The 24,747-nt window shown below is 50.0% G+C and overlaps 1 protein-coding gene across 3 annotated transcripts in view; it reads left to right on the top strand.

Moving 5' to 3' along the window:
- Positions 1–24,747, top strand: part of rspo2 (R-spondin 2) — a 55,270-nt gene that overhangs the window by 14,060 nt on the left and 16,463 nt on the right. For all 3 annotated transcript variants that reach the window (XM_035640622.2, XM_035640630.2, XM_035640640.2), the window contains 3 exons: positions 9,415–9,603; positions 18,510–18,653; positions 18,964–19,152. In XM_035640622.2, the coding sequence (XP_035496515.1) occupies positions 9,415–9,603; positions 18,510–18,653; positions 18,964–19,152 (522 nt within the window). The remainder of the gene's footprint in view (positions 1–9,414; positions 9,604–18,509; positions 18,654–18,963; positions 19,153–24,747) is intronic.

The raw sequence follows: 24,747 nt of genomic DNA on the forward strand, positions 1-24,747 counted from the left end.
TCAGACGTTTCTCTGTAAAATCGAAAAATTTCATCTGAATTTCAAAGACCACCCTTTACATTGCAGCCGAGGCCTGTTCATATTTCTCGTAATTTGTTGCCGCTTTGTAAATCATGTGGGTGGTCTGTACATTCTGATGCCTTGTCAGTGCAAAAAAGAGTTGGGAAGTATACAGCAAAACCATAAAACCCAAGAAACCAAACATTCACCATAAGTTAAACTGTTCATCATCACTCTGAAAAACAACTCCTCTTCTTTCTATAGATATTTTGGCCGCGAGCTCCATCGCTTGCAGATTGCGCGGTGGGATCGTGCCAAGTTGGAGATTTCACAAAACAAATTTCCTGAAGAACCCCACCGTATTTTGCAAACACCTCCTGGACAGTTGAACTAATAATTTCCAAATGTGGGCGTGGACCATCTCTCACGACTTGAAGCCATAAAACGATTTATTACCCTCCAAATGGTTCTTGCAGCTAAAGGCCAGTGTGTTTTTGGCACAAAATTTACGAGGGGAGCCATAATTTATCCAGTCCAATCTTCAGAAATTGTACGGATGTCATCATTTCCTCGTCTCATTCCGAATGTTTTATATTGACCAAATCTGCAAAGTGCTTAGTTGGCCCATAGTTGCCACGTTGCTGAGAGCACCTGCGTGTTTCCATTTTGCGGCCGTGCTTTAATGCGAAAAAAAAAAACGAGGTTCCTGGATCAAAATGATCTTTGATCATGTATTCGTGGAAGGTATGGTATGAGTTCCGAAGAAATGTTAAAGATAAGTGGAGATTTACGGGGAGGGGGTTAGGTTTCGCAAGAACATGGACATAATTCTGTGATAGAGTGAATAAAGATGGGTCGATGGGAGAAGAAGAAGAAGAAACGCCGGCGAGAAACATGAAACACATGCTCGTCTTCTGTTGCCCCGCTCAGAGAGGGAGAGAGAGAGATAAAGTCCATCCCCGCGAGTCATTGTTTGACTCCCACAGTGCTTCCATTCCTCGGGGGTATTAAATAAAGTACTTCTGTGCACCTGCGCTCACCAGCCATGGCGTATAGAGCGAGCATGACGCGAGCCCCGTCGACCGAGAGAATCAAAGACAGGCGCCGAGTGTCACTCAGCAGGAAAGTGTCAGGTCGAATTCTCTTTGAAAGACGTGGTGCACATCTTGCTCCGCGTGGATTCACACGCCTCACATGCGAGTAAGAAAAATCCCGCCCGGTTCGTGATCTTCCACTCATTATGTTCTCGTGGAGTGCGCCGCAGTGGGCACTATATGTTGCTGCGACCACTTCACAGCTTTCGCCACAAACACATAAAATAGAGCAGCGGAAATAAAAATGCGCCCATGAATGCCGCCTCGCTCAGCTATTTTTAAGTGTCACAAACTCCCTCCGGAGGGATTTTCCACCTCTCGCCGCCGGAACAAACCGTTTCAACTGATTTCCGGCGTTTTCGCGTCGCCTTAGTGCGCCGTTGGAATTACGTGGACTCTGAACCGTGGACAGATTTTTTCTCGTTTTTCAATGTCGGGGCTGGACCGTTGAACTTCTTTTCATGGGGCCGCGAAGCCACAGTGAAGAGGCGATGCCGCTCCTCGGCCGCCACATGAAGGTCATTCCCTGGGATTGTCTTCCTCTTATGTGACCACGGAGCTTTCCACGGTGGTCACATGTCTGTCATGGCCAAGGGGGTGAAAGTGTCCAGTCTGCGGGACAGGCCGCGGGAGGACGGCTACAGGTCACCCCCTTTTTTTTTTTTTATTTCAAATTTTGCGTCAAAGGGGAATCGCGAGGTCTCTTTCACATCATGGGATCCAGATGTGGGATGTGACCCAGGACATGGGATTTAAGTTATAATCCATCATGAAGTCATTAATAAGGAAGTGGACGGACCCGGGCCCTTCACGTACTGTCGACGAGGATAGAGTGCAGAGGGTGAGCTCAGATGGACAGATGGGTGAAAGGTGCCGAGGGACGTCTCCATCTGACTGACCACATGTTCAGAGACCGCAGAGAGGATCGTCAGACCGCACAGAGCAGCTCACGTTATGCGGCAATCTGAGAAATCACGGTCTCGATCGTTTCCATTTTTCTGCCAGAACGAAAACTATTCCTTTAATAACATTCCTTTTCGTTTCATGTGGTCATCCAATGAGACAAACTGGGTTCTCTCACCTGCACGGGACTGTGGCTCCGGGGCCGCTCGTGTTTTATTGTGCACTAAAAAAGTGTAGCTTTTAAATTGGCCCCCATTTTTTCCCCCCCAGTTGCCCGTTTGAAACCGAGGGCTGCCTGTTTTACCCATTCGCCGCTGAATAAACTACTGGCCTTTCAAGTGAGGGGTTCAAATCTGCGCGCTCGCCCGCCTCGCCCGCCGCCCCGCCCGCCGCACCACCCGTCCGCCTCGCTCGCCCGCCTCGCCCACCGCCTCGCTCGCCCGCCTCGCTCGCCCGCCTCGCTCGCCCGCCCCGCCCGCCGCCCCGCCCGCCGCCCCACCCGCCCGCCTCGCTCGCCCGCCTCGGTGGATCTGCGTCGCAGGAACTGGAACAGGAACAGGAACAGGAACACACTCTCCTCTGGCCGATCCAATATGTCTGACAGCGAATGTGTTCACTCCGTCTCATGCCTGCAAAATCATAATATGCGGCAGGACTGTCCTAAATTATAAACATGTGCTTACAGTATGATCTGTTAAAGTAAACTGCGGGGGGGTGGGTGTAGATCCGAAAACCTGACCACTTCCAGCTGTAAAAGAGTCGGAGGCAAGTCCAACATATTTTCTGCTAAATTGGAACAGAAATGTGCCTTCAGCGCACACAGGCCCGATGTGCCCACACCCCTCACCCCCCCCACCCCCACTTACCCCTTCTGCTTTTTGTTTCCTCCCCCCCCCCCCCCCCCCCCCCCGCTCCACAAATCTTGAACCAAGTGCGACTTCCAGATCCATGACAAATAAAGTCACGGGCCGGTTTGATGTCGTCTTCCACGTACCAGCTTTTTTTAACGAGCCCGAGCGACGTTGGGACGCTACGGCAGCTGGCGAGCTGCGGGCGCGAGGGCTCGACACGGTCGGCTCTGCTGCTGCTTTACAGCCAGAGTGTGAACCTGGGTGTTCGGGGTGGTCGGAACAAAGATCCAGAAAGCTGCGGCGGCGGCGGCGCCGGCTGCTTCTTCTTCTTCTTCGTCTTCTTCTTCTTTCACGGTTCACTTGGCCACCGACGCCCCCCTGTCCCGTATCTGTCCCCCCCCCCCCCCCCCCCCCCCTCTCTCTCTCTCTCTCCATCCCGAGGTGGACAATAAACAATAAATCGTCTCACTGCCACGAGGGCGGCGTATAATCCTGCCGGTGACTGTGATGCTTTCCACATGAGAGCGCGGAATCCTCCTGACCTGCTGCCGCCATGTAACTCCTCAGCCTGAGGTTTCGCTCGTCGCCGCCGCTCCCACATGACATCCACCGTCAGTGGAGCGAGCGCGGTGAATAACGCGTTTGTCGTTTCGCTCCGTGATACCAACCTTTGTCATGTGTGCTGTACTGTAAGAGCCCCTTCCCAACAATGGACAGTGCAGGCTGCTGGTTGGTTGCATTCAGTCTTCATTATTAGATTTACATACCAGGGGCCCTTGGAGAAATGGAGGAGAACTGCGGGGAGAGAAATAGTTCCGTTATAATGGACGCCCTTGTCTTCCATTTGCTGCGTTATGATTCTTTCCACAAGTCTGCTGCGTCTCCAGATCCTCTCGGTAGCTAATGAAGACACGGCCTCGTGTCCATTTGGTGTCCGGTCAAATCACTTTCAATCCAGCGTGATGCTGAAATCAGGTACGACAACATCAACTGTAGGCTCGGATCCAAACAACCATCTCACAAGCCTGTATTACACTGTATACCGTTGGTGCCAATATTACCAACCGCCAATGGGAACTCATTTCGGTTTATTTCAAACATTAACCTCGGCGCGACCTCGGCGTTTCTCCTCGGGGGGGAAGACTCATTAGTCTTTATAGAAGCCGGTTGGAGGAGTTGATGAGTGGATGGAGTCTCTCCTCAAAGAAAATGTCTTCTGTTTTTCGCTGGAACCGCTCGGTGCATCTGGCCAGTAACCCCCCCCCCCCCCAAAAAAAAATTATTTACATGAATATGTACGTTTTGGCATAATCGAATCCCATTCTGTCCATAAAAAGGTGAAATCTTTAAGGGAAAATGCTACTAAAACGGCTGCAACCTTATTAAAAATCTGATACCGTTTGTGCTGCCAACTTCTGATGCGGAGGCCTCGGATGAAGTCTGTTGGTATTTATTAGGTTTCTTATACCATAACGCATTTTCTTCACGTCATTATTTTTTTCAGAATCACAATAAAATAGTCCGAATCAAAGACACGAGCATGGTTGTAAAGTATCCGTTTTCAACAGCACCGGCTGTTCTTTTTTTTTTTATTGAAGTCAGCCTGAATGTTCTCTTGTCCTCCACGTGAAGTCCGGGGCTCTATAAAGAAACACAAAAATTATGTGCAATTTGCCTTGTTAGGGTTTCGGGTTGCAGAGAGTTGGAAGCGGGTCAATGTGAATGATTTCATGGGTAACGGTAGGTGAACAGAAAGCAGGAAGCGCGCCGGGCCGTGGGTGGAACCCCCTTGTACTGCGCGCGGAGGCTCTTGGCGGCCCCCCGAGCGCAGTCTGTCACGCTCGCTTTGGACTCATAAAAACGGTACCTGAGACGGAGCTCGGGTTTTCCTGCCCGGTCTCGGCGCAGCCCCCCCCCCCCTCCAGCAGGCCTCGAGCGGCCGCGCTCCAAACACGCCATCGTTGCTCGTGTTGCGTTGTCATGCTGTTTCACGAGAAGGAGAGAACAACAAGACTTCACCACGACACGTAATAACCAGTGGATGTGCGCAAGGCCGTTTTTAACATGTAATGTTGATTTCTTGGCTTGAATTTATGAATTTTGGAAACATAGAACACAACTGGTCTTGGATTGTGTCTCTACGGATATTAGATGTATTTTCTTTTCTTCTCCCTTGTATGCGCACGTTAGTAAAAAGAAATATCACCTTTCAGGACTTTATGGACTCCGTGTGTTTGACATGTGGCAACAACACTAATTTTCTTTTCGTGCCAGGAGTCGGACGAGTAGATCGATACCCCTCGTACATCTGCGCTGTAAACGTGGAGCCGGAGACAGCTGGAGAATTTTCATAACTGACTTGGCCGTAGCGCCCTAATCATGCGGGGGGACATATCAACGGCCGGAATCTTCTTCAAAACATGCACGGGAGGTAAATTCCCCCTCCGCGCATCCAAATATATAACATGGGAATGTCCTCTTCTTCTTCTACACACGAATCATCCTCAGCCGGGCTGTGTCACGATACATTGTGGATGAGCGAGCGAGGGGGAAATGTGAAGTGTCCTTCATGTGGTTCCCGCACAAGGGCCCTCGGCCTCGTAGGCGACACACTGAGGCACTTATTGAGCCATCGCATCGGAATAGAAGTCGTTGATGAGGCGTCTTCATTGATGTCCACATGGACACACAATACTTGGGGGATCCGACGTATCCTCAGTTGGCTGTCAGAAGTGGGAACTGTGGGCTTCCCCCCCCTCTCACGTAATATGAATTCTGTGGTTGAGGCCGTAAGCGATATGGGTTTTGGGGAGTGGCACTTGGAATTGACATGGGCCGCGCTCGCTCCACCCCCTGCGCCTCTCACGTGCTGTCAACACGCGGTGTCGTCGAGCTGGCGTCCATAATCCCACTGTGCATGTTCGGCGCGGCCCTGCAGAGAAGCATGCGTCCGAACGCGGTCGGTGTTTCAGACAGACGGGAGTTCGCAGGGATCTGCTGCTCGCGAAACCGGAGAGAGAAACCACATCTACAGCTGAGAACACGGCCCCCGGCGCGCGGGAGATTACAGTGTTGTTTTCCTGCCAAATTAGGTTAAACATCAGAATCGTTCCTCCTTGATGCCTCTTAAAACGTGCCTGCGACATGCGTCGGCAAACTCCTTTGAATTCTTTTCATGCTGAGATAAAAGCTTTCACACATGAGCCTCTTCCAAAGCCTTTTTTATTTTGGGGAGTTTTTCCTTCTTTGAGGAGCTGCACTTTAAAAAAAAAAAGATTTTTTTTTTATTCCTTCCAGTCTGAAAAATCTGATTCATTAGACCGACGATTGTTTTCGTTGAGAGCGGGCTGAAGAAAAACTCTCCTGGCAGCCGGCGGGTCGGCGTAGAAGCGAGCGAGACGCCGTGCCGGTGGTGTGGGACGTGAGTTGGACAGCGCCGCTCCAGACGCTGTGAATTGCGGCCCCTTTCCTGACATACCTGTGGCCTGAGCCTCCGAAACCTTTCCACACACACACACGCACACACACACACACACACACACACACACACACACGCACACACACACGCACACACACACACACACACACACACACACACACACACTCACACACACACACACACACACACAGTTATCTCCCCGAATCAGGACCCAAAGAGTTTCCCTCCACCACGTACAGCCTTCCTTCCTTCCCCGGTTGAACGCTGATTCCAGGCCGTGGGGATCTGCTGCAGTCAGACGATCGTGAGAGGCTTCTCGGTGACTGTCACTCCTTTCTTCGCCGATCGACCGTCCGGTTTGGATGGCGTCCTGTTGCAAATGGCCGCGACGGGCCACAGACGGGGGCTTCCCAGGCCCACGACGGCTCCCCGCTTTGGCCAAGTTGGCTTCCCCCGTTCCTTTCGGTGTTGTGTTCAGCTTTTGGCGAGGGGGCAGGAGGGGGGGAGGAGCACGGAGGACCAAGTTAATGTGAATGTCAGTTTGCTGTAAACACATCCAGACTGTATATCCGACAGGAGCATATGGTTAAGTATTGAGGTTTGGTCTAATGTTGCAGTTTTAGTTTTTTTTAGTGAGTGGAAGGACTGACGGGGCGAAATTCGAGATACGTTTGAGAAATTTCTGTTTGTGGTGTTACCTGATGGGAAAGAGAAACACTTAAATACAGCTGCGGGGACTTTTTTTTTGTAAATGAAAGTGACGTACCGAGTTTGAATGCAGGTTTCGACATTGTACGCACGTTAAATCCAAAATATATGAATATATACAGAGGTGTAAATGCCTGAACATTATTTATTTATTTTTTAAAGTTCAATAAGGCACATTATTCGAAATATATATCATTCCCTCTCAGCATTAACTCACTTACTGCACCATACTGTAGCCAGGTGTAAACTTGATAAACGGCGCCTGTGTCCGCCAAGTGACTCTGAAGATGCTGCACAGAGTCGAGAGCCGGGCCTCCACTGGCACCGCCGAGTCAAGAAATAATATTTCAGACACCGGAGTGACAGTCGAACGTAGGACACCATTTTTTTTCCATCTGGGAATTGGACGAGCCGAGTTTTTCATTTCTTCTTCATTCATATTGAGTGTCGACTAGAGGTGAACAATCACCAGTGTGTGTGTGTGTGTGTGTGTGTGTGCGTGCGTGTGCGCGTGTGTGTGTGATGAATCGGTTCGGAGTGCACATCCCGGCGCTGCTGTGATCAATGAGGTGTCGCTGTAAGCCTCATCCCTAAAGACCGTCGGAGACACATTCTGATTAGCACTCAATCTTACTTCCATCTTCCCCCGGCTTCAGGAGAATGAGCGTAGTTTGGCAGAGCCGGCGTACCTCGCTGAGGACAGGCTTCCAAAGCGGCCCCGGCAAAAAAAAAGGGAAGAAATAAAAGAGGATGTGTCCAAGGCAGCCACTGACATCTGCTGACTGATTTCCACATGATTACAAACTGATGCTTGCACTGGGCCCACTTAGCGCTCACTCTCGTCTCGGCGAATCTGTTCAGAGAAATCCAATACGCGGATCCGTGGCCAGTAAAGCAGGCGTGCTCTGCTCTGTCTCTCAGGGTTTGTCCGGTTTGCAGGCGCAGTGTTTTATTAAGCATTGTGGTAGGTCGCTCCGTTTGAGCAGCACTGTTACCCCGGTCCCTGCTTGTGATATTTAAGACTTGGCTTAGATCAATTGATGTGTCTCTCCTTCGGAGCGATTGGATTCGCCCAAGGACATTTTCCTGTAAACGGGACGCTAAGGAGTTTACATTGAGAGTCGGTTATTGTGGAATGGACTGTCTTTTTACTGGCTCCTTTGTCCTCCGCAGGCAACTGGAGCCGCGGCCAGAGCCACTGAGGTTTTGGGGGCTTTCATCGGCTGTCTCAACACAGTGGTTCAGGAGGCCAGCTCCGACCAGAATTAATGCAATATTCACATTCACGACCAATCAGCATTCGGACGAGAGGGGAACTGGAGTTTGCGTGAATGACAAACTGTTGAAGCGGACATATTTACTATGAATTAGAGAACATCCTGCTGATATATCTATTATGGTTGTTTTGGTTTTTACTCTTGTACTCGGGTTGTTTTCTGCTGGTCAGCCCTCCCACAGTCAGAGTCTGTTGTCTCCAGCTCTCCCCGTTCTTGTCGTCGGGTGAAGTCGGGGTCGTCCGCGGATGAGTGATGACACAACAACTCTCGAAGAGTACTACTTTTTCTGTCACTGGGACAGAACGAAACAGCCGTCTGCACCGCCGCGCTAGATGCAAGTTTTCCACTGCGGCCGTGGCAAAAAGCAAAACAGCGCAGCTGACCCACATTTTATAAGTGCTATGTTCTCACAAGCCGTCTACACAGGATCAGCAGTGTGAGCTCGCGTTCACCTCGCCGTGACACAAACCCATACACAATTGGGTTTGCATCACCACCATGCGACAGGGCCAGGGAAATATGTTTTCAAATTAAACCAAAATACAAAAAGATGGCAACAACAATAATCCACCCTCAGAGAAAAGGATCGGTATGAATCAAATGATCAGTAAGGCCGTCGGGGGGTTAAAACGTTCTCATTCTTTTTGGCGATCACTAGTTGTTTTTATGTACATCTTGGATGATGGTCATCTCGTTGGTTGTCCATTGAAAAGTCCCCTGTTGAATATGACCGAATATACCTAGAACACCAGTGGTGAGATGTAAAGGGCCAACGTGCGATGCTCAATAGTTAAATAGGTTCGCATGCGTTTCGGGAAAAACAATGGCACCCATCAGTGAAAAGCATTTAGACGCCATGTAAAGAGTCCTGGCACAGTTTGGAAGCCAGACAGCGTACACACCACTATTAAAGGGTAACCTGTCTTATGGGTGGGCTATGCACGAACCGATGATTGTACGACATGTCATCTGCTTGAGGGCAAAAGTGTCTAAAGCTGTTGTGAGTGGAAAAAATAATCCTGCTGTCCCAAATATCGGAGCAAGTAGTTCTTATTGATTCAGATGAAAACAATCCCGCGCATACCATTTCCACATATCACTAATCACCTTTGCTTCTTTTCTCACCTGTGTCTGTCCTGCAGCGAGCTATGGCGCGTACCCCATCTGCAAGGGCTGCTCGGTGTGCTCCAGGGACAACGGCTGTGTAAACTGCCAGCCCAAGCTCTTCCTGTTTCTGCGGCGGGAGAGGATGAGGCAGTACGGGGAGTGTCTCCACGACTGTCCGGCCGGATACTACGGCATGCGCAGCCCCGAACTCAACATGTGCTCCAGTAAGCCCTCCTTTTTTCACCAACGCTCCCACCACCCCATCTTCCCCTGACACACACACACACACACACTCCCTCAGTTTCCCCTTTTCCCACAACGCATGATTTATTGTCAATTGTCCAGTGGAGACACACATACCTCACAATTTGAACGGCTCATCTGTTCATACAGGTGGATGTAAGTGGTGAAGCTCCGTCTTAGCAGTGTCTCCCCTTGGGACTTAACTGTGTTTTCTTTTTAACACTCCCTTTTACACCTGCGTTACCCAACATCCTTTGTAGACATGGATTCCAGGTGCAAATGCAACCAAGATGCGCCGAAGATCCAGCCAAACCAACTCACACCGCTGAGGCTCGTACCGGCACTTTTGGCCATGACATTCAATATCACTTCAACTACAGAGATGATTATATATTCGCATTAGGGCATGAAGTTGACTGCTTTTGTCGACTGCCTGCAGGGGCTTTTGGTTTGAGACTTTCACCAGACAGTGTAATTTTCTTGGCAACCAAAGTATTTTTTTGGCCTTGAACAGAAAGCCAGTCACAGTGTGTCCGGATCCTCCACCAACTACTGTACACTACTGTCCCGACGAACTAACCACTCGGCCAAAACTGCGTAGTTGCAGCACCACCCGCGAGCCCATGTCTTAAGATTTCGACGAGTGATGTTTACAAACCGCAATTGCAGTGTTGTGTGGTGCGGTCCGCACCCTTTTTTTGTATGTTTGCGATTTACAGAGCAACAGCTGAGCAGAAAACCGGGATTTTTCTTCTCGGAGAACACACAAAACCAACAGCTAACGGACAGGAGGATATATTTGCTGATTTTTTTCAAAATGTGTATCGCTTTAGAATCGTTTACTGCAACTTTAAAGTGACGAAAGGGAAAAAATATCATTAATCCTTAAGATTAGTAATTTATTCATGAGGAAGGCAAAAATGATCAATTCGACTTTTATGTATTGTTGCAGTGATTTGAGCTATTTTGCAAATAGTCATCCTGTTCTTACTCTTGAGTACTGCAGAGAAAGTATCGCACATGTTTGTGTCGCAAACATTGTTTTGGTTTCATAACTTGAAACAGACCATTCCTTCAGTGTGTATTATGTTTTACCATAAAAAACTCCACCAAACAGTAACATTTAGAAGTTGACACGTTCCCATGATTCTTGTTAAAGAATAACTCAAAAATCCAATGAATGAAATGTTTCCCTCCCCTCCCCGTGTAGCACCCCGTGTTATCTTAACATGGAATATGCTCTGATGGAGAGAGGGAGAGAGAGAGAAAGAGAGAGGGAGAGAGAGAGAGAGAGAGAGAGAGAGAGAGAGTTATAGGTTTACACAGAGTCTGAGGTGTTGGCTAAGTGTTTCATAAGAAAACAGAGAGGAACTCAAAGCCATTCGGTTCCTTGAGCCAAGCTCCTGACAGATGCACTAAAATCACTGAAATGAAGACAGAGAAAAAAAAACCCTACATGTGTAGATGCAAATACATGATTTATATTTGATTATGAAAGTGAAGAGCGTGTTGAAGCTGCACAGGCCAATTTATACTTCCCCACCCAGACGTTTGAAAAAGTGATATGGTCACTATTACTTGGTCAACAAGTCTTCATCAGTGCAGGGTAGTAATGTGTATTAAAAGGTCTTATAATGGGAAAATACGTTATCAATTGTGTTTGTTTTATAAACTCAATAAGATGGCTTTATGAGCCAGTAGGAAGTTGATCCTGTTTTTGGAAACTATATTAGTAATAGGTGGCTAGCAGCTGCTGCCATAGGCTGGCGACCTGTCCAGGGTGAACCCCGCCTCTCGCCCAATGTCAGCTGGGATTGGCTCCAGCCCCCCCGTGACCCTTAAATGGATAAAGCGGTAGACGATGGATGGATGGATGGCTAGCAGCTGACCTGCGTTGGCCAGCGCTGTCCAGGGCTGGTCACCATGAAAGAATTGAATATTATTAGTCTTTGATATTATGATCCGCATTTTGAGATTTTACAGATCCCGCAGCCCTGGTAACTGTAATAGCCTTCCTCCAAATCTGATCCCAGGCCCCCCAGTGGCCAATCCGAGTGTTTGATGAATGGTGGGCCGGTTAGTTCCGTCTAGCAGCAACATCTGACCACGTAGGTCTGAGATAGGTCCTCCAAAAAACAAGGGGAAAAAGTTCAAACGTGGGACCTTTCACAACACATTTCACTGATAACTTGTTTTTAAAGTATTGAAATTTGAAAATTCTTAAGTTAACAGATGCCGATTCCCACTAATGTTCTAATATTACTTAGATATATCGGGAGTGGGCTTGAAGGGTTTTTTATCATCTCTGTGAATTCCTTTTACAGTATGGTCCGGTACGTATTGGCTTGGACCCTCGACAACAGACCTAGCAGTTGCCTTTATGCTCGTTTTCCAGTCTAACCAACAAAGGCAACGAGTATTAGCCAATCAGAGGCTGAGTAGGTCGGATCTTTGCGCAATGTGGCAGAGTGGGATGCAAATATGGAACGAACGCTATGTTAAATGTCAAATGCGGGACGATTCCGTATTTTAGGGGACAGGTGGCAACCCCACCTACATTTAAAATCACATGGTTTAGTTCTACGTGTGGCTAACGTGAAGCCAGTTGATCACGTGCAATAGAAACATCCAAAATGTAGCCTGTCTGTTTGACAAAGTCTGACATTGTCTGGACGGAAAGGTTCTTCGCTGCACGCAATTGAAGGTAGAGATCTCCCAACACTTTCGGTACCAAGCCTCCATTCAGTTCAATTCGAGTCCGTCCACCAGATTTCCTTTGGCGGGATATTGTTCTCTGTCACAGCATCTCTGTGTCATTCAGGCTAATGAGATCACAGGCGGTTTTCGCAGAAGATTCTCATCTCCTGCAGATTTAACCAGTCAGTGTCTTCTGGCAAACTGCTGGTATTGATTGGATACACCCAAGCAAAACACTTAATCACCGCATTCTCGCGTACTCCCACATGCGCTTGTTCATCAGATCTGCCCACATTAGAGACAAACTCCTAAAAAGGCTCCACAGTCATTTCAGCCTATTTTCATAACTCAGAGAAAATTAGAAGAGAAAGACATCTTGTTCTCTGGTAGAAAGTCTTTCCCCCCCCCCTTTCTACTTCAGCCCTGCTATCCTAACCGCTTTATCTCCATGCCGGGGTGAATTTTGACTTAAACTGATCCTGATGTGTGGCAAGTTAATCTGAATCCTTCTCCTAAACTGCTCATGGAGCAACATCTTGTATTGTCACGTAGCATCAGATCTCAGCGCGAGGCCCACTTTGATGTGATCGCGCTTCAGTCATGGCTCTCTAATCCAGTTTCCCATTTGACCCTCATTCTCAGCTGCGCTCCGCATGTCATTTGCGCTAAACAGTTCACGTCCCACCTCCATAAACGGGTATTTTTTATCGGGGTTGGAGAGCTAATTGTCTGGCCGGTGAATATTTTTGCGAGCTGCACAGTCCCAGCTGGTACGCAACGGGCTCAAAGGCTTTAGTGGACAGACAACAGTGAAGGGGTTCTCCTCGCCGACGTGGTCGGGATCTGCCGCTGTGCTCCTGGTTTTCCAAAGAGGCCTCGAGAACGTGGCATTGCGCCTCTGTTATCATGAGCTTTTTAAACACAGGCTCTGAAATCACTTAGGGGAGCAGCTGCTTATTATTACACCAGGGTTTGTCTGTGTGATCTTATCTCATTCAAGAATTTTTTTTGTGGACTGCCTGGGTAAAGGAAAACACGGGCTAGACAAGCAAAAGGCTTATAGACTCAGCCACTCGCCGGCTGAAACCTCACTTTCAGTTTATTTTTTTTCCCCGAAGGGGCTCCTGAGGAGTCACGGGCACGAGCAACACGCAGGTAGAGGGATGAATGTACTTTACAACACATGTGAGCTTAAATAAATAATTTTAGATAGTTTTTTAAGGTTGGAAAAACCTCTGAAACAACATTTACGTATCTCTTTTTTTAGCATGAGTGAGCTGCAGCGTGTCCCAGCATGCACTGGGCGAAAAACTCTGGACAGGTCATCAGTTTTTACATCGTGGAGCAAAGACATTAGCTGTGCGATATATATTTAGCAGTTCGCGTGTACTGTTATCTCCTTTCAGCAGCCGGTGGACGGGTTGATACGAGGCCATAAACCATATGCGGCAACTTCCGCACGATATCCGCAGACTTTCTTCTCAGCCACCCAGAAGAGGCCCCCGCGCAAGTGTCCGTGGGTGTCAACCCGCTGCTCAGCGGGGAAGATTTGTAGCGGCAGTCGCGGCCAAATCTGTGCGCATGCGGTGCAGGCGCATAACACCACGCTTTTTTTTTTTTAACATACACTCCCAGAGGCCAAAGCGCATTCTGTCATTTCGTATCACGGGCGAGTTCTCTGGCCCGAGAGAGTTATGATCTGAGAGGCGACTATCGGAGCTGTCTTTTATAAGAGAGAAAGTGTTGAGAGGGTCAATGGGGGGGGGGGGGGGGGGGGGGTGGACCCCCCACTGCTGCGTACACATACTTTAGCCGCCAACCCAGTGGCGTTACCCCGCTGCAGCCGCTTGACAACACACAGAAACCCCAGATGTGTCTGCAGCCAACCGGCGATCCGTCTGATCAAGGCCCAGAGATTGCCAGTATCCTGGAAGCGTGGTTTGAATATCACAGCTCAATCAGTGCCAGTGTAATGTGCCACCAGAGACTCCTCTGTCTGGGGTTAAGACATTTCAAAAATGTTTTTATTGTGATTTCTCTTTTACTGCATTTTGCAGACTGAGGAAATTTGTTCCTGAGTCCCATCGTTGTGCTTCAAAACTGCAGCGTCACGTCAAATCAGGGCTGGAAGTGGAGGCCGATTGGACGAATCTTTTCCCAGATAGCACACAACATGTTAAGTCGGAGGTGGACACGAGCCTCACGCATCGTGGGGCCTCGGCCGCAAAAAACATCCAACGGGTTCCTGCAACCTTAAGTTGGCAGCGCTGGCAGCTCTCGCTCCCCCTCTGCCCCCTCCACGTCTCCCGTTCGAGCGCTTCCTCGCTCTAATTCTGAGCCTGTGGGTATTTCCATTGCACAGTCTGACCAACAAAAAAGACCAGTTGCTTTTGGCCTTTGAGTTCCACCAAGGGACATTTAATCATCACAGCTTTAGTAACCGCACTTTCAGATTTGCCAGACAATACAATGGACCCACCAAACCAAGCCCTGCTCCCACGACAATACAGCCAGACGCAGAGTTGAATCGGGTTTTTTCTCCCTTTAAAAACAGCGCATAATTATGCAAACTCCAGTGTGAGTGGAAGAGCAGCCTGCAGCTCGATCCGTCTGCGCGTCTGCTGGAGCAGATACGAGAGACGACGCCGGTGTATCACGGACTGCGTTCCTCGGAGGGAAGAAGCTTGGACGGACCGCTGACGCATCTGCCACACCTGACCTCTTTCTGGAAGATGCTGATTGACAGTGAACACCGCCGCCTGCCTCACCTAGCTTTTACACCGGTGGGCGGACGAGCACCCATGTGGAAAAAAACCCCCAGCCGCGAGAGAGTCGGGAAGAAACATGGCAGCTCTGGCCTTTGCCCACAGACTCCTGCCATCCGTAGCTCCACACGACATGGCTGGGTGGCAGCGAGCAAGCCAAAGCTTCCATGTCAGCCAAACCCAGGGCCGAGAGAGTGGGTCAGGGCTGTTCGACTCAGCTTGGAGGCGAAGGAATGGAAAAAGAAGTCTTGTTTTCCCCCCTCGCACTGCCAGGCTTTTTTACGACATGGACACTCCTGCTGCGCAACACCGAGACTGTTTAGCTTTCTGAAGGAGCCTCTCTATTGACGGGTAGTCTGACCCGACGCACCTCCGGCTCAACTCGGGGGAACATGGGGGATTCTTAAAACTCTCAAAGAGTCATTTAACACCCTGTTCTTTACACAGTCAATATCCATGTTAATAAACGGAGAGATTACACCGTCAGCCTGCGGAGGAACAGCGCGTTGGCCGGAGCTGACCTGAGGCTTTGAGTGTCCGTGACTGGGAAAAAAAATGGGCGGCCTCTCCGTCAAGACCTACACCTGAGGGACCGGCTCTGCCCGACACGAGCCATCAGATCACAAGTGACACTCGGAGCAATTGCAAAATCGGACAAACCAAAAACGAAGGGGTAGAGGCAATGTGGGTAATGTTGGGGCGTTGGCCACGTCTCTTTAAATCGCGTGCCCTCTGTCAGCCGCAACACAAGGCTTTTCCTCGCGTGTTCACAATATAACTGGCGGCCAGAACCAGGCCGGGGGAAGATAATGATGGTAATGCGTTTAAGTCCCAGGAACACTGGGCCTTCGCTGGGATCTGATGACCTCATTATTTCTCATTAGTCTCCCCGAGGCACCTAGATGAAGACTTTAAAGGTGGTCCAGAGGTTAATCCTGCACGGAGAATGAACCCGCTCCCCTGTATCTGTTTCTGGAGCTGCCGGACAAGCTGCCTTCGCCGTCGACTCGGCTTGCAGACCGTCCAGTTCCCAGTGTGTGGGAGCGTCTCCTGTGTGTCGCAGATAGCCCCGCGCAGCCCCAGATAGCCTTTTGCCTGATAATTGGACAGAGGGATGAATGTCTGTCCCGGCGATCCCTTCCTACCCACCTCGTTCTCTGATGACCTCCGACCCTTAAGCTTTGCCTCCCCGCGTTTTAAATCCCGTGGTGCCGGTATGGATGTGTCGCCCACCTCATCCGTCTCCCGTAGTGACGTCATTACTTATCTTCTATTTGGGAAACCCCGCATTTCAGAGCATTGACCACGTCTGAAACTGCAACCAAGAGTGAAGTTTAAATCAAAAAGAACCCTGTCACGAGCTACTGCTGCTGCTGCACGGGATACAGTATATTCGCACATCTGCGTTGCTCCTATTTACTGTCAATAACTGCAGATTGCACAACAGCCCCAGTGCCTGAGAGTACTGCCAGATGTTCTTGCCCCCTCCCTCACCCTTGTATTTATTTCTTTCTTGTTTGGGAGCTAAAGGGCTCTCAGGTGATGACAGGCCTGGGAAGTGTGGAGGGTAAATGACAGCTTTGTGCTTTCCAATTAGCTCTGTGATTTATTAGTCTGCTCCTTGTACCGGGATTGTCCTAAATCAAACTCCCGCCTGACTGATTCTGTTTCACCCCCCGACAGTGGATGACAGACAGAAAATCCAAGGACATCGAAAATGTATTTCATCTACCTCTCTTTATACTCACGCATTCCTCACCAAAAATCTCGACAGCACTTCAAAACCGCCGGAGATCCGACACACATGTTGAGATATGAGATAAAGTTGGAGCGAGGGAGAAAGGAGAAATTCCACGATAAGCTAAAAAACTATCAGATGATTGAGTTAACAACATAAACATCATATGTGGGAAAACAGTAAACTACTGTTGTGATCAGTGATTTATGGTCAGGATTAGATTTTTCAGAGTGTGGAGAACAGCCTCACTGCAGAGTTGGTCTATCTCCAGCCATATCTGATTGGTATGTGTTCGTGTGTGTGTGTGTGTGTGTGTGTGTGTGTGTGTTTGTGTCCATGGTTTGTTTAGACTGGTCGGGAAAGCGTGAGACCAGAGTGAGTGGGCAGAGGCCATACTTTAGGGTTCAAAGTGAAGCGGGGAGGGACCCCCTCGTTTTGCAGGAATGTCGAGGAGGAGGCCTGATGGTTAGCTGGAAGATGGTGTAATTAAGGGGTGTGATTGTGAGAACCTTCCCTTCCTCGGGCCTTGCAAGGGTCACAGATAAAGGAGCAGCCGTCAGCCTCCGCCGCTCCCGCGTGCGGAAAATCGCAGTAGCGCAGGTTCGCGTGTCGAGGAAACGTTAATGCCTGCCGGCGTCCCCACGGCGATCGGAGGAGCAGATGACGCTCTCTACCTGGGGAAGACCCGAGGAGATGGTGGCTGCGGGCTATCGGTTGCAGGTTCCCCCCCCCCCCCCCCGGCACTGGCAGCCAATCGGGGCAAACGGGGCCACGTAGAGCTTCTGAAGAGCGTTATAAATTAGACAGTGCTGGGAGGCTCCTTCTAATCATGTGGGCCTGTGTGTCGCCTCGCTGGTGCGGCTGTTGTAATTTGGCCCCGTCCGACGTGCAATTTGCAGAGGGAGAGCATGATGACACACTGCAGGGGCCTTTCTTTGCGAGCGAGCGCGACACTGCGCGTCATGCGCAGCGGCGGCAGGGCGTGGCGTGGGTGGATAAGTGCGCTGTTGTGCTTTGCTGACTAAACGCATCAGCATTTTTTTGGCAGGGCGCCGCAAAATGTTGCCCCCCCCCCCCCCCCCAAGAACCAACCTTCCCCCTTTCATATCGTAGCAAAAAGAGGGATGGAGCTTCACAGTTGGCCTTAGCTTATGTGATCATCAGCCGTCATTCACACTTTAATGGAAACAGACACAGATTGAAGTGGTGTGGAGTGATAGAATGGCCTATTAAGGACACTTTTCAGCCCCCGTGAGATGTGCTCTTCCTGTTGCGTTAGTTGAAAACATGTGAGAGTCCCGTATCCAGACGGCGGCATGTCTGTGCGACCTGCTGAAAGAGGTCAGCGCGACACGATTTCTCAGCGTGTCTGCCGTTGTCTTGTCACTCCGGAGAGTTGCTCGCTCTGGACGAGAACAGGAAGATGAAAAAAAACAAAAACAACCAAAAAAAAACAATGTCAGGCAAAACAAGTTTTCTGAAATATACTTCAGCCCCGGGGAGAAATGATTCACGGGGCATCGCCGTCTTTTTCTTTTTTTGTTGTTGTTGCGGGAGAGACGGTATAATCCTTTCAAGAACCCCCTTCCCCAAACCCCTTAGCACTCGATCAACTCCAGATGAGAGGCTTGCTCAGACCCTGATCTCCCCTCTCTTTCTTTCTTTCTTTCTCTCCCTCTTCCTCCAGGGTGCAGGATAGAGAACTGCGAGTCCTGCTTCAGTAAAGACTTCTGCACCAAGTGCAAGTTGGGTTTTTACCTCCACAAAGGGCGCTGCTTTGACAAGTGCCCCGAGGGCTTTGCTCCGCTGGAGGAGACTATGGAGTGCGGAGGTACGTGAAACAACACCGATTTGTACAGAACACGAGAAAGATCCAGTTGCGAGAGAGCCAACAAAACTTTTCTTTGACACCTTTTCCTGACTTGTGCACAGCATTACTCCCACTTCTCAGTTGGCCTGCTTATTTTGGACTGCAGGGGACCACACACACACACACACACACAAAGAGGTTATAGCGTCCCGGTGAAGCTTATTCGACCCCGTCTCCGAGGTCGACCCGGGGTCTTCCAGTTGGCCCCTGCATGGCGCTCTTTCTGTGGCGTCACCGCGTCATCGCTGCTCTTGTGTGTCTCCTCACGCAGAGGGCTGCGAGGTGGGCCAGTGGAGCGAGTGGGGCGCCTGCACCAGGAGAAACAAAACCTGCGGCTACAAGTGGGGCCTGGAGACCCGGACGCGGCACATTGTAAAGAAACCGCCCAAGGACACGATACCCTGTCCCACCATCGCCGAGTCCAGGATGTGCAAAATGGCCATGAGGCACTGCAGGAGAGGTAAGGATGTTACGAACGTTGACGTGTGAGCGATTGTGTTTCCGTCAGTCAGTCCCTTCGCCATCCACTATAATGTGAATATAACAGAAAACGGCCCCCTCATCCCAGAGGGAGGAGGTCCTTCCCTCCCTCTCTCAGCTTCACCTGTCCCATATAAACCCTGTGCCTTAGCGCTCAGACTTGTTTTTTCACCGTCCGTGTTTCTTGGGGATGCACACTGACGTTTCCGTGCGTGAAATATCAGTATTTTTCCAGCCAGCTCCTTTTCCGAGGGGGATATATATTTCTCTCCCATCTCCCTCACTCCCCTCAGTGGAATTCTTCAAAGTAAAGAGCTGCAGGTTTCCTCAATGGCCGTGTCTGTTTCCTCCCATCAGCTCCGAGAGATATTTGCGGTGCACACCGCGCGAACGTCGGGCCATTAAAAAGTCGAATCTGGAATTTCCCAGTGTGTGAATTTCGTCTAAGGGAAATAGTTTTTTTTTCTATTCAAGAAGTAAACCGTTTTCTCCCAGACGGTCCTCGGTTAGCGAGTTGCTTTTAAAATAAATGTCTTTTCCCCTAATGTGCTTTTACGTCTCCCATAAACTTTGGATTAGGATAGGCCAAGTGTAAATATTTAATTCACCAAATAGGGAAGCAATTACAGTGGCAGATATCATTTAGGGGCTGTCAAAAAAAAAAAAAAAAGGAAAAGAAAAAGATTGTTTAACAGAAGGACCTGACCAGGAGGATTTTTCTCCATGTTTGGCCCGGAGTGTTGAATTGGAGGATCATCTCTCGGAGTGGTGAGAGAGTAAATAAACTCAAACTAAACCCTGATAGTTTCTCATGTTTCAGCGCTACCGGGGCAGTCCCTGCGCTCTGGGTTGGAAACTGTGATCCCATGGCACATTTAGTTCCTAAACCCCTGTCCCGTTTGTCAGGGAAATACTCCCCCCAATTCCCCCCCCCCCCCCTCCTGACTTTACCGTGCCTGCTTGACCTTTTCCAAGAAACTTTATGACCTTCCTTAATTAAAAAAATTGGCATTGTTGCGCATGGTTACTGCCGCTAGTTATCCCGAGCACGAAGTCACCGGTGGGCAGTCGACGTGAAGCCTAAATTGAGTGCACAGCAGGGACGTCTTTCCTCCGTCCTTTAGAAGCCGACAGCCGACTCCCCACGTCCATCTCGCTCGAAGCCACAGTTCGTACGCTCTCCGGGCTCGTGAAGGGGTTGCGGTGTCCTGTTTAATAAAGTTATATTTCAGACTTAGGCATGCGCTGTTAAGGGCCCCAAAATACACACACTAACACACGCACACATTCGACCGAATGACAGATCAGGAAGTGGCGTGTCCGCCTGTGGACGACGATGGAGACGTCCAAGGACGCGCAGCACATACGGCGGAGGTCATCATGAAGCGCGTCGCTCGATAACCTTTTAAAATTTCTTAAAGGACTCTGCAAAGCTATTGGCCCCCGAGTGCTACTCGAGAATAAAATGTGTTGCAATGCAGCATGGATCAGTTTCATCTTTATATAGAAATTGTGAAAACTGTTACCCCGATGCATGGATTGAACCGTCAGAAATATGAATACACTATAAGAGGGCGCTCATAACGACGACTTGGAACTCAAGAACTTTTTCATCCGCTCATCTCACTGGACACCAGACACCGATGTTTAGGATAGGCATGGGATTATGTAACTGCAGAGCATAAAGATGCCGCGGATTAAAATGGAGACAGGAAATAAGAGAAAGCAGCGTGTACTGTAGGTATATGCTATTTGTGGCAACGCTTATCTCATCACCGTGGCTTGCATTTCTACATATCTGCGAATTTAAATTACACTGTAAGTCATCCACAGATCCCCCCGTCTCCCGGCTTAGCCAGCACAAATGATCTCCTCCTTTCCCCCGTCTGTGTCTGCGGAGATCTAATCCCTCTGTAAAACACACACACAAGCAGAGGAAACTAAAGCCCGGATGGTGCCGAGAGGCGCGGCGTCTTCACCGCGGATCCGGCGAGTCGTGTTTTCCGATCGGTGTCAATGTTGCGCGTTTGAGTCGCACCGCTGGGAGTCACCCGCCGCTCTCTCCTGGTTCTAGCCCGACCTGCAGTGTCCTGGTGTCACACTGCGGTGTTGCCGCTTCATCTCCATCATGGCCGCCAACTTACTCCTCAGCAACCTGTCGGCAACTGGAATTCGGTGCGTGTCCACCGACTGGGTTTCCTTCTGGAGCCCCAGGGCCCTCTGGTGTGTTGCAGCACTCAAATTAAAATGGACATCTGCATTTACAGTGTGACAGCGCTGCGGAGGCTGCAATAAACAGATGTGTTACAATAACTGTTTTCAAAGCATCTGAAGCCACATTGAATAGTTTGACCCGCTTGTTGGCGTCGTCGTTGACCAAAAGCCTGCACCGTTGTTTATTTGGAAAACATGTTCCCATTGCAAACTAATTGCGTAACTTCCATAAACATCAAAACTGTTTGGGCAGTGCTCACAGTCGTCAAATCCCACCATTTCCATCCAGCTTCTTGAACTTTTATGAAACCTTTCCGTACGACGCTTGGAAGGAAACCGCGGCAGATTATCGCCGCGGGGGAATAAGGACGTCTCGTCTCGCGGCTGCCGGCGCGCGCGCGGGCGTGTGTGTGTAAGGCGTTTTGCATTGTACCCTGGAGACAATGAAATACTCCTCTATCATCCTGTTCCCCCAGGAGCGGTGCTCTGAACAGGGCCATAAACAATAAAGAGACTTTATTAATAGCTGCTCCGGCCCCATCAGCGTTGACGGACGGGGGGCTCCCCCGCTCTCTCTCTGTCTTGTCAGCTGACGGCAGGAGAGGAGAGGATAGGTAAGAGAGAGGAGTGCTCGGCTGTTCCATGTCGTTGCCATTAAGTAATTCATAAAGAGAGAGACGGAGTGAAGTCCAACACACGCGCACCGTTGCAACTCCGGCTAACTTCCGACGGTTTTACCAATCGGCTTTCAGATTTTCCTAACCGCTCAAAAGGAGGCGGGAGTGACGCTCGTGGCAGTATAGTCTTGAGAGGGGCGTCTGCGGCGGAGGAGGCGGCCGGGCCCCAAGTGAACCTTAACCAAGAACAGGAGTTTTACAATATGAAGTTATGAGATATAAAAACTTTATAGCTTAGCAAATTTTGGAACTGATAACAGAAACATATTTAAGAGCTGGTTTTCCAGAGCAACGCAGCTCAATTTACAAATCAAAACGCGACTACGAGGCCATGACGACTCGCACTTACCCCGCTGACCGCATGGAACGGAAAAGAAGAGAAGTGGAAAGAGGCAGGGTATGGAATGAGAGGGGAACACACGGCGGTGATTATCTTTGGCGATCGGATTATGTACCTGTACTCGGAGAGCTACGGGCCATTGTGGGAGTATTGATCTCCCGCGTGTGTGTAACCAGAGAAACCCGTTCTGCTGCAGGCCTCAACCGAGGCCGAGCCCTTCGTCCCGTCAGTCATCCGAGTGCTTGGATCCAGCCAGCGCCCGCTAATACTGTCTGTCATAATTCCTGCGTGCAATTTGTGTTTGTACTGTAACTGTGATAACCGCCTCTTCTAGTCGCCGCGCTCGGCCCATTCGAAACCTTGGATAAACACGTTTTGCTACATTCTGTGGCGGGGGTGAAGAAGGGGATAAATCCACACGGACTCCGTTTACCACCCAATCCCACCTCCGCGGTGTGACTGCAAAAAAGCCCCGAAAGCTTTTCTGTCGCCATCTGAAGCCGATGGGCCCCACACACACCTAGAGTCGGGTGCAGGGGGGCAAAGCGAAACCCAGATCCCACCTGGGGTCGAGCAGACCTCGGGAGGATTTTGTAGACTGGTGGGAGTTCCGCCAGGTTCTGTCTGAAGCCGGTCTGGTTCTGCGGTGAATCCGCAGCGCTGTGGACCTCCTGGTCCGCACCGTCTGCGAACCATCTGCTGCAAAGTCTCTGCTCCTGTAAAAACGATGCACAGAGCAATAGTGATTGCCTCAAATCAGCTCTGGAGGAAGCTCCGCCGCCTCGTCTGCAACGCATTCTGCCCGACACACCAAACAATTCCGACTCACGGCGGTCGTCGCACACGAGCGGGCGGTCGGGGCTCACGCGTGCGTACGAGCGCGTGACACACAATTTTTCGGTGTTTACACTCGCCGGGCCAAGAGGTTTAGGCTCTGGCGAAAGATGTCGCTCACTTGTGAGCATTTTAGTTACGCACTCCTGATCGCATATGAGTCGGGCGTGTGTTTGGCTTGGAAACCCAACATCCAAACACATTTCTGGATGTGTTTTTGTCAGACGCAGCCTTATAGCACCGGGCCAGCTTTTTTCCTCAGAGAGAGACACATGCTTTCAACTTGAGGCTAATTGATGGAGGGTGTTCTCCTTGTCTCAGCAGAACAGCTCAGTGGTGCAGTTTGTCCAAGCCAAAAAACAATCGCGCCGCCGCTCGAGCCACCACTCCGAACTCTGCCCAAAAGCATTCGAGAGCAGAGTTTGCACTTCTGTTCCTTCGTGTACTTATCTCATTATTTCCAATGAATGTTTGCCTGGTGTGCTCCGCGGGAAGTCGCTACATTTGCACGGGAGAGCTGGTGCGCAGATGACAAGTCCCGCTCTGATTTGTGCCGCGGTGGAATGGCGGGTGGTGATTAACGCCGATCTCCGGCCTGGATGATATCACGGACAATCGGGATCAGTTCTTCCCGCCAGCGGGAGCCGAGCGCGGAGCATTTTCCCAGGACAGAAGGGGAGCACTAATTGGCAGCCGCCCTGTCGTTGTGATTATGTGCGCCTCACACCGCAGCCTGTTGTGACTGGGGGAGCCGCGGCTTAATCTTCGTTTAATAAGGCTGCTCCATAGGGGCTGACACAGTAGCTGGTGAGAGGGCCTCACAGGTTCCCTGCCTCCTTCGGACAGCCTGCATGGCCTGGCTCCGGACACCGAGCCTCGGCTGGGGTCTGACTGAGATGTCCCCCCCCAGCCACCACCATCCACTTTTCAGGCTTGCAATGTTAATTAATTCAATCAAACAACGGCCACATCTGGTTGTGAGGACAAAAAACATATAACTCATGATTTCCCCACGACTGCACACGAGGCCGGGAGACTGTGAAGCTGCGCTGACGGAGAGTGTTCTGGAAGCCTAGCACCGCGCTGCAGTCAATACGAGTCTGGGTGAAGAGGAACGACACATCAACCTGTCACTGACTTGGCCAAGTCCGTCATCCCAATGCCAGTGGCAGTTATGGTCACGTCTGCGGTCACAGTCACAAATTAGCACAAAGTTTCAGCTATCCCTATATTTGCAAATCCCTGTCATACATTAAGCGTTTTTTCTTCTTCTTCCCATCACCACGCTTATGTTTTATATCTCCTCCTAACCAGGATGAAAATTGATCATCTAGACTCGTGTCGGGACAGGCGATCAACACTTGCTTTATACTCGCAGTCTCAAACCAAACTTTCGGGTTTAATTTTCTGCCTCTCGCGCAGTTTGGCGGCGTTAAATCTTCCATACGAAGAGAAAGTCATTACCAGTAGTCTCCGATACTTCTCTGTGCCTGGTACATTCCTCATTGAG

Source organism: Scophthalmus maximus, chromosome 1 (genome assembly GCF_022379125.1).
Source record: "Scophthalmus maximus strain ysfricsl-2021 chromosome 1, ASM2237912v1, whole genome shotgun sequence".
Classification (NCBI taxonomy): domain Eukaryota; kingdom Metazoa; phylum Chordata; class Actinopteri; order Pleuronectiformes; family Scophthalmidae; genus Scophthalmus; species Scophthalmus maximus.